Source organism: Salmo salar, chromosome ssa16 (assembly GCF_905237065.1).
Source record: "Salmo salar chromosome ssa16, Ssal_v3.1, whole genome shotgun sequence".
Classification (NCBI taxonomy): domain Eukaryota; kingdom Metazoa; phylum Chordata; class Actinopteri; order Salmoniformes; family Salmonidae; genus Salmo; species Salmo salar.
In genome coordinates this window covers 71,866,886-71,876,885 of record NC_059457.1, presented here as the reverse complement: position 1 = coordinate 71,876,885, position 10,000 = coordinate 71,866,886, and the positions used below count along the sequence as shown (strand labels likewise).

General features: G+C 49.7%; 1 protein-coding gene across 1 annotated transcript in view; it reads right to left on the bottom strand.

Annotated features, from left to right (window-relative positions):
* Positions 1 to 10,000, bottom strand: part of LOC106574531 (unconventional myosin-X-like) — a 72,648-nt gene that overhangs the window by 32,622 nt on the left and 30,026 nt on the right. Inside the window, 4 exon segments of the mRNA XM_045697683.1 lie at positions 880 to 1,004; positions 1,083 to 1,217; positions 3,140 to 3,327; positions 4,289 to 4,447. Of these exon segments, the coding sequence (XP_045553639.1) occupies positions 880 to 1,004; positions 1,083 to 1,217; positions 3,140 to 3,327; positions 4,289 to 4,447 (607 nt within the window).

Below are 10,000 nucleotides of genomic sequence, written 5' to 3'. Positions count from 1 at the left end.
GGGTACAGAGAGAGTAGGACAGAACCACTGGGGTGGGACTGGGTACAGAGAGAGCAGGACAGAACCACTGGGGTGGGACAGAGAGCAGGACAGAACCACTGGGGTGGGACTGGGGACAGAGAGCAGGACAGAACCACTGGGGTGGGACTGGGTACAGAGAGCAGGACAGAACCACTGGGGTGGGACTGGGTACAGAGAGAGCAGGATAGAACCACTGGGGTAGGACTGGGTACAGAGAGAGCAGGACAGAACCACTGGGGTGGGACAGAGAGCAGGACAGAACCACTGGGGTGGGACTGGAGACAGAGAGCAGGACAGAACCACTGGGGTAGGACTGGGTACAGAGAGCAGGACAGAACCACTGGGGTGGGACAGAGAGCAGGACAGAACCACTGGGGTGGGACTGGGGACAGAGAGCAGGACAGAACCACTGGGGTGGGACTGGGTACAGAGAGCAGGACAGAACCACTGGGGTGGGACAGAGAGCAGGACAGAACCACTGGGGTGGTACAGAGAGCAGGACAGAACCACTGGGGTGGGACTGGGAACAGAGAGCAGGACAGAACCACTGGGGTGGGACTGGGTACAGAGAGAGCAGGACAGAACCACTGGGGTGGGACTGGGGACAGAGAGCAGGACAGAACCACTGGGGTAGGACTGGGTACAGAGAGCAGGACAGAACCACTGGGGTAGGACTGGGTACAGAGAGCAGGACAGAACCACTGGGGTAGGACTGGGGACAGAGAGCAGGACAGAACCACTGGGGTAGGACTGGGGACAGAGAGCAGGACAGAACCACTGGGGTGGGACTGGGGACAGAGAGCAGGACAGAACCACTGGAGTGGGACTGGGGACAGAGAGCAGGACAGAGAAGGATACAGTCAACGATACATCCACCATGGATGTTCCCGCTCTGGGAGAAGTGGAGCTGGATGAACTTCCCAAAGCGACTAGAATTGTTGTTGTAGACTGTTTTGGCATTCCCAAACGCCTCCATGATAGGACTGCACACAGAGAGGAATGTTAGTGTGTGTGTATTTAGACAGTTGTGTGTGTGTGTGTGTGTGTGTGTGTGTGTGTACCTGCTCTGAACGATGGACTGCTCCACTGGGGTGGTCTTCTCAGAAGGAGGCGTCCCAGCAGAGTTCTGGCTCATCACAGACAGGAACTGCAGCAACAGCTTGGTGCTCTCTGTCTTACCAGCCCCCGACTCCCCACTGGAACACGAACACACACACACACACACACACACACACACACACACACACACACACACACACACACACACACACACACACACACACACAGTCACACAGTCACACCCTAAAAACCACACTTAACCTTTCTCTGACCTTCTCCACCAAATTAATCTGATGGGTTAACACAATTTGTCTGGACTATAATATATACTGCTCAAAAAAATAAAGGGAACACTTAAACAACACATCCTAGATCCGAATTAAAGAAATAATCTTATTAAATACTTTTTTCTTTACATAGTTGAATGTGCTGACAACAAAATCACACCAAAATAATCTATGGAAATCCAATTTATCAACCCATGGAGGTCTGGATTTGGAGTCATACTCAAAATTAAAGTGGAAAACCACACTACAGGCTGATCCAACTTTGATGTAATGTCCTTAAAACAAGTCAAAATGAGGCTCAGTAGTGTGTGTGGCCTCCACATGCCTGTATGACCTCCCTACAACGCCTGGGCATGCTCCTGATGAGGTGGCGGATGGTCTCCTGAGGGATCTCCTCCCAGACCTGGACTAAAGCATCCGCCAACTCCTGGACAGTCTGTGGTGCAACGTGGCGTTGGTGGATGGAGCGAGACATGATGTCCCAGATGTGCTCAATTGGATTCAGGTCTGGGGAACGGGCGGGCCAGTCCATAGCATCAATGCCTTCCACTTGCAGGAACTGCTGACACACTCCAGCCACATGAGGTCTAGCATTGTCTTGCATTAGGAGGAACCCAGGGCCAACCGCACCAGCATATGGTCTCACAAGGGGTCTGAGGATCTCATCTCGGTACCTAATGGCAGTCAGGCTACCTCTGGCGAGCACATGGAGGGCTGTAAGGCCCCCCCAAAGAAATGCCACCCCACACCATGACTGACCCACCGCCAAACCGGTCATGCTGGAGGATGTTGCAGGCAGCAGAACGTTCTCCACGGCGTCTCCAGACTCTGTCACGTGTGTCACGTGCTCAGTGTGAACCTGCTTTCATCTGTGAAGAGCACAGGGCGCCAGTGGCGAATTTGCCAATCTTGGTGTTCTCTGGCAAATGCCAAACGTCTTGCACGGTGTTGGGCTGTAAGCACAACCCCCACCTGTGGACGTCGGGCCCTCATACCACCCTCATGGAGTCTGTTTCTGACCGTTTGAGCAGACACGTGCACATTTGTGGCCTGCTGGAGGTCATTTTGCAGGGCTCTGGCAGTGCTTCTCCTGCTCCTCCTTGCACAAAGGCGGAGGTAGCGGTCCTGCTGCTGGGTTGTTGCCCTCCTACGGCCTCCTCCACGTCTCCTGATGTACTGGCCTGTCTCCTGGTAGCGCCTCCATGCTCTGGACACTACGCTGACAGACACAGCAAACCTTCTTGCCACAGCTCGCATTGATGTGCCATCCTGGATGAGCTGCACTACCTGAGCCACTTGTGTGGGTTGTAGACTCTGTCTCATGCTACCACTAGAGTGAAAGCACCGCCAGCATTCAAAAGTGACCAAAACATCAGCCAGGAAGCATAGGAACTGAGAACTGGTCTGTGCTCACCACCTGCAGAACCACTCCTTTATTGCGGGTGTCTTGCTAATTGCCTATAATTTCCACCTGTTGTCTATTCCATTTGCACAACAGCATGTGAAATGTATTGTCAATCAGTGTTGCTTCCTAAGTGGAGTTTGATTTCACAGAAGTGTGATTGACTTGGAGTTACATTGTGTTGTTTAAGTGTTCCCTTTATTTTTTTGAGCAGTGTATATTACACAGTGATTGGTTAATAGATATTGAGTTAGCCTTTGGTCTGTAACCAATCAGATTAATGAGTGAATCTTCATGGGATGTGATTGGACAAGGGGTCAGGTGGGTAAGGTCTAAACAACAACTTTCAACTCGACCAATCAAATCTCACCTGATGAGGACGCATTGGCTGTCGTGTCGTTTCCAGATGCAGCGGTAACACTCATTGGCTACAGCGAAGATATGGGGCGGGAGTTCTCCGATGTGGTGTCGACTGTACAGCTCAACTCTATCTAGGTCATACATGCCTGGGATCTGTTTATAAGGGTTCACCGCCGCTAGGATACTGCCTATGTTGGTCTGAGACACACACACACACACACACACACACACACACACACACACACACACACACACACACACGTTTGTCTCCAGCACCAGGATAAAATGTACTATATATTACTCCGGGAAACACAGACAGATGAGAGAACAGAGCTAGAAGGCGGAGAGAGGAAGGCAGCCATTTTGGAGGATTAGAAAATAGCAGTTGTCCTTGTTTACTTCCCTTACATTCAGCTGACACGTCAAGTCAGCAAGCCTCACATCGGATCACATTCTGTGCTCCGCATATTCTCTGACACACACACGTGCGCGTGTACACACACACACACACACACACACACACACACACACACACACACACACACGCTGACACAGAAACCTGACCAGCACACCGGGTGACCTAATACGATCAGCTTAAAGGAAATCCCTCCTCATCATGTCGATAAGGTCATCCGCCGTGCCCACTGTCTCACACAGACACACACAGTGTGTTTCATCATCTACATTAGGTCACTCTGTGTGTCTCTGTGTCCTTGAAGCCATGTATCTTTCTAGGTTCTGTGTCTGTCTGCCTGTTAATTCATGATTCTGTCGATTAATGATTTCAAATCTTTCCCCTATTTAGGGGATAACACAGTAATGTGGTATACTACTGTGGAGAGGTGCATTATGGGTAGTAGGGCTGAGGCCGGGTGCCAGTAAAGCAGATGTGAACTACTTAGCTAGTAACCATGTGTTGTGCTTTTACGTCACCTTTTGCGCTACATTACTGCAAGAGTGTGATTTATAGACCACCTCCCCAGACACACACACACACACACACACACACTCAGACGGACAGAAGAAGAGATGATATAAGTTGATTTGTGTTTCCCGTCAAAAGCCTTTAGCCAGGAGATTACCGGAAGAGGAGGGGAGGAATTCATTGTATAGCACATGCATGTGTGTGTGTGTGTGTGTGTGTTAGTGTGTGACTTACATAGATGCTGTCTTTCTGGTAGCGTTGGTAGAGGTTGTGCATGATGGCAGCTTCGTGTAGTTCTGCCAGAGTGGACATGTCCTCCACTCCATCTATACTGGACTGATGCATAGCGTACACTCTCTCTCTAGTCACCTCAGCCTGCTGGAGATACAATACCTAGAGGAGGATGGAGGGACAGAGAGAGAGAGAGAGAGAGAGAGAGAGAGAAAGAAAGGGGATACATATTAGAGATGCAATGCAAAGGTAAATATTGCACAGTTGGAGTCAATGACATTTAGTCTCATTTCAATTAAATTCCAATTCATGAATCGAGAAAGAGAGGTATTTTCAGTTCTTGCAATTCCTTGAACAGGAAATGAGCACCACTGGTGTATTGAGGGTGTGTTGCTATGGCCCTTCCACTGGTGTATTGAGGGTGTGTTGCTATGGCCCTTCCACTGGTGTATTGCGGGTGTGTTGCTAAGGCCCTTCCACTGGTGTATTGAGGGTGTGTTGCTAAGGCCCTTCTACTGGTGTATTGAGGGTGTGTTGCTATGGCCCTTACACTGGTGTATTGAGGGTGTGTTGCTAAGGCCCTTCCACCGGTGTATTGACAATGTGTTGCTAAGGCCCTTCCACTGGTGTATTGAGGGTGTGTTGCTAAGGCCCTTCCACCGGTGTATTGAGGGTGTGTTGCTAAGGCCCTTCTACTGGTGTATTGAGGGTGTGTTGCTATGGCCCTTACACTGGTGTATTGAGGGTGTGTTGCTAAGGCCCTTCCACTGGTGTATTGAGGGTGTGTTGCTAAGGCCCTTCTACTGGTGTATTGAGGGTGTGTTGCTATGGCCCTTACACTGGTGTATTGAGGGTGTGTTGCTAAGGCCCTTCCACTGGTGTATTGAGGGTGTGTTGCTAAGGCCCTTCCACTGGTGTATTGAGGGTGTGTTGCTAAGGCCCTTCCACTGGTGTATTGAGGGTGTGTTGCTAAGGCCCTTCCACTGGTGTATTGAGGGTGTGTTGCTAAGGCCCTTCCACTGGTGTATTGAGGGTGTGTTGCTAAGGCCCTTCCACTGGTGTATTGAGGGTGTGTTGCTAAGGCCCTTCCACTGGTGTATTGTTGTTGCGTTGGCTCATAGTACAATGGGTTGGTAAATACCCATGTATACCATGTCCTTAACACAGATTCTCTTTTCAGGGCCATTATGTTGCAACAAATACCTATGTCCCCCTGCTGCTCCTTCTATAGACATTCTACACCCTCTCATTCACTTCTCTTTCCTTGACCTGCTCTGTACCCTGTCACCCTGCCATTACATCTGCCACCCTGCCATTACATCTGCCACCCTTCCATTACATCTGTCACCCTGCCATTACATCTGCCACCCTGCCATTACATCTGTCACCCTTCCATTACATCTGTCACCCTGCCATTACATCTGTCACCCTGCCATTACATCTGTCACCCTGCCATTACATCTGTCACCCTGCCATTACATCTGCCACCCTGCCATTACATCTGTCACCCTGCCATTACATCTGCCACCCTTCCATTACATCTGTCACCCTTCCATTACATCTGCCACCCTGCCATTACATCTGTCACCCTGCCATTACATCTGTCACCCTGCCATTACATCTGCCACCCTGCCATTACATCTGTCACCCTGCCATTACATCTGCCACCCTGCCATTACATCTGCCACCCTTCCATTACATCTGTCACCCCGCCATTACATCTGTCACCCTGCCATTACATCTGTCACCCCGCCATTACATCTGCCACCCTGCCATTACATCTGCCACCCTGCCATTACATCTGCCACCCTGCCATTACATCTGTCACCCTGCCATTACATCTGCCACCCTGCCATTACATCTGCCACCCTTCCATTACATCTGTCACCCCGCCATTACATCTGCCACCCGCCATTACATCTGCCACCCTGCCATTACATCTGCCACCCTGCCATTACATCTGTCACCCTGCCATTACATCTGTCACCCTGCCATTACATCTGTCACCCTTCCATTACATCTGCCATTACATCTGCCACCCTGCCATTACATCTGTCACCCTTCCATTACATCTGCCACCCTGCCATTACATCTGTCACCCTGCCATTACATCTGCCACCCTGCCATTACATCTGCCACCCTTCCATTACATCTGTCACCCTGCCATTACATCTGTCACCCTGCCATTACATCTGCCACCCTGCCATTACATCTGCCACCCTGCCATTACATCTGTCACCCTGCCATTACATCTGTCACCCTGCCATTACATCTGTCACCCTGCCATTACATCTGCCACCCTGCCATTACATCTGTCACCCTTCCATTACATCTGTCACCCTGCCATTACATCTGTCACCCTGCCATTACATCTGCCACCCTGCCATTACATCTGTCACCCTGCCATTACATCTGTCACCCTGCCATTACATCTGTCACCCTTCCATTACATCTGCCACCCTGCCATTACATCTGTCACCCTGCCATTACATCTGTCACCCTGCCATTACATCTGTCACCCTGCCATTATATCTGCCACCCTGCCATTACATCTGTCACCCTGCCATTACATCTGCCATTACATCTGTCACCCTGCCATTACATCTGTCACCCTGCCATTACATCTGCCACCCTGCCATTACATCTGCCACCCTGCCATTACATCTGCCACCCTGCCATTACATCTGCCACCCTGCCATTACATCTGTCACCCTGCCATTACATCTGCCACCCTGCCATTACATCTGCCACCCTGCCATTACATCTGCCACCCTGCCATTACATCTGCCACCCTGCCATTACATCTGTCACCCTGCCATTACATCTGCCACCCTGCCATTACATCTGAAACCCTGCCATTACATCTGTCACCCTGCCATTACATCTGCCATTACATCTGTCACCCTGCCATTACATCTGTCACCCTGCCATTAGTACTGTCACCCTGCCATTACATCTGCCACCCTGCCATTACATCTGCCACCCTGCCATTACATCTGTCACCCTGCCATTACATCTGCCACCCTGCCATTACATCTGAAACCCTGTGTCACTAATAAACTCATCTCATTTCATCTACACTATAAACACAAAAGTATGTGGACACCCCTTCAAATAAGTGGATTCAGCTATTTCACGCCACACTTGTTGCTGAAATGTGTATAAAATTGAGCACACAGCCATGGAATCTCCATAGAAACATTGACAGTAGAATGGCCTTACTGAAGAGCTCAGTGTCATAGGATGCCACCTTTCCAACAAGTCAGTTGGTCAAATGTCTGCCCTGCTAGAGTTGCTCCAGTCTACTGTAAGTGCTGTTATTGTGAAGTAGAAACGTTTAGGAGCAACAACGGCCTAGCCGTGAAGTGGTACGCCACACAAGCTCACAGAACGGGACTGCCCAGTGCACAAGACGGCCGTCAGCACAAGAACTGTTCGTCAGGAGCTTCATGAAATGGGTTTCCATGGCCGAGCAGCTGCACACAAGCTTAAGATCACCATCCACAATGCCAAGCATCGGCTGAAGTGGTGCAAAGCTCGCCACCGTTGGACTCTGGAGCAGTGGAAACATGTTCTCTGGAGTGATGAATCACGCTTCACCATCTGGCAGTCCAACAGATGAGGGGCTGATTTTCATGGTTCAGGCTAGGCCCCTTAGTTCCAGTGAAGGGAAATCTTAACGCTACAGCATACAATGACATTCTAGACGATTCTGTGCTTCCAACTTTGTGGCAACAGTTTGGGGAAGGCCCTCTGCAAGTAGCCTAGTGGTTAGAGCGTTGGGCCAGTAACCGAAAGGTTGCTGGATCGAATCCCCGAGCTGACAAGGTAAAAATCTGTCACGTCCTGACCAGTAGAGGGTGTAGTTGGGTCAGGACGTGGCAGAAGGGAGTGTGTGTTTTTTATTGTTTCATTGATTTTGGCCGTGTGACTTCCAATCAGGCACAGCAGTAGAGGGTTGTGGCGGATTGGGAGTCACACATAAGTTGCCTACGTTTCCTTTGTGTTTCGTGGGTAATTGTGCTTGTCATTGTGGTTGCACCTGACAGGACTGTGTTGGCTGTCAGTTTTGTTGTTTTTGTACATTGCATAGTGTTCGTGTAATTAAATATGACGAACCCTAACTCCGCCGCATTGTGGTCCACTTCTTCCTCAGACAGCTGTTACAAAATCTGTCGTTCTGCCCCTGAACAAGACTGTTCCCCGGGCGCCAAAGATGTGGATGTTGATTATGGCATCCCCCCGTACCTCTCTGGTTCAGAGTGGTTGGGTTAAATGTGGAAGACACATTTCAGTTGAATGCATTCAGTTGTACAACTGACTAGGTAGCCCCCTTTCCTGTTCCAGCATGACAATGCACAAAGCGAGGTCCATACAGAAATGGTTTGTCGAGATCGATGTGGAAGAACTTGACTGGCCTGTACAGAGCGCTGACCTCAACTCCATCGAACACCTTTGGGCTGAATTGGAACGGCGACTGCAAGCCAGGCCTAATCGCCCAACATCAGGGGACCAACTCCATATTAATGCCCATGATTTCAGAATGAGATGAGCAGGTGTCCACATACTTTTGGTCATGTGGTGTAATCTCTCTCTCTCTCTCTCTCTCTCTCTCTCTCTCTCTCTCTCTCTCTCTCTCTCTCTCTCTCTCTCTCTCTCTCTCTCTCTCTCTCTCTCTCTCTCTCTCTCTCTCTCTCTCTCTCTCTCTCTCTCTCTCTCTCTCTCTCTCTCTCTCTCTCTCTCTCTCTCTCTCTATATATATATATATATATATATCTCCTTCTGCATGTGGAAGAGCCGAGCCCCCACATCTATGTCATCAGTTTCCATGGCAACTGGAGAGAAGGGAGGGGAAGGGAGCCCAGTGGAACGAGGGTGAGGAAAAGAAGGAGAGAGGGAGAGAGAGAGGTCCTTTTATCCAGGATGCCTGGTCTGGTAGGCTATGTACACCTGCTAGTCCTTTCATCTAACAGTGGTCATGAAGGAGAGGAGAGAAGGAGAGGAGGGGGTGAGGAGTCCAAGCGGAGACTCACCCTGATATCAGTATAGCCACTGCACAGTACAATGAAGTACAATGAAGTACAATGCAGTAACAGTACATGATTGACATGTTATTTCCATGAAAAGCTCCTTCAGTCATTTCACTGATGGCTGACGTCTCATCTGACAACAGAAGTAGAGTCCTATAGAATCCCAGGATGTTCTTATGTCACCCCAGTCGGTTCCCAGGTGTGTGTGTGTGTGTGTGTGTGTGTGTGTGTGTGTGTGTGTGTGTGTGTGTGTGTGTGTGTGTGTGTGTGTGTGTGTGTGTGTGTGTGTGTGAGAGAGAGACCAGATATGTACTCCTAATTCTCCAGGCTGATTTCTAAGAGCACAGGATTGTTGGTTAATCTACGTTCCGTTTCCTGTTGCTGAAGGATTATTTTCCTGCTATGTGAAACTGGCTCAAATTAAGATCCAACATCTGTAGACACAGAGTTACACACACACGTAATTAGTTCCTCAGTGGAGGTCCTGACACATGGTACGTTAAGTGTACGGCTGTGACTTCCCATGTCCCATATCTATTTATCTATTCACACTCTATATACAAGCCATAGAGAACAGCACAGCCACACACACACACACAGACACACACATGCCATACCCTTCTGTCCTCCCCACATCTCTCTCCATATCACTCTGTCCTCCCCACATCTCTCTCCATATCAATCT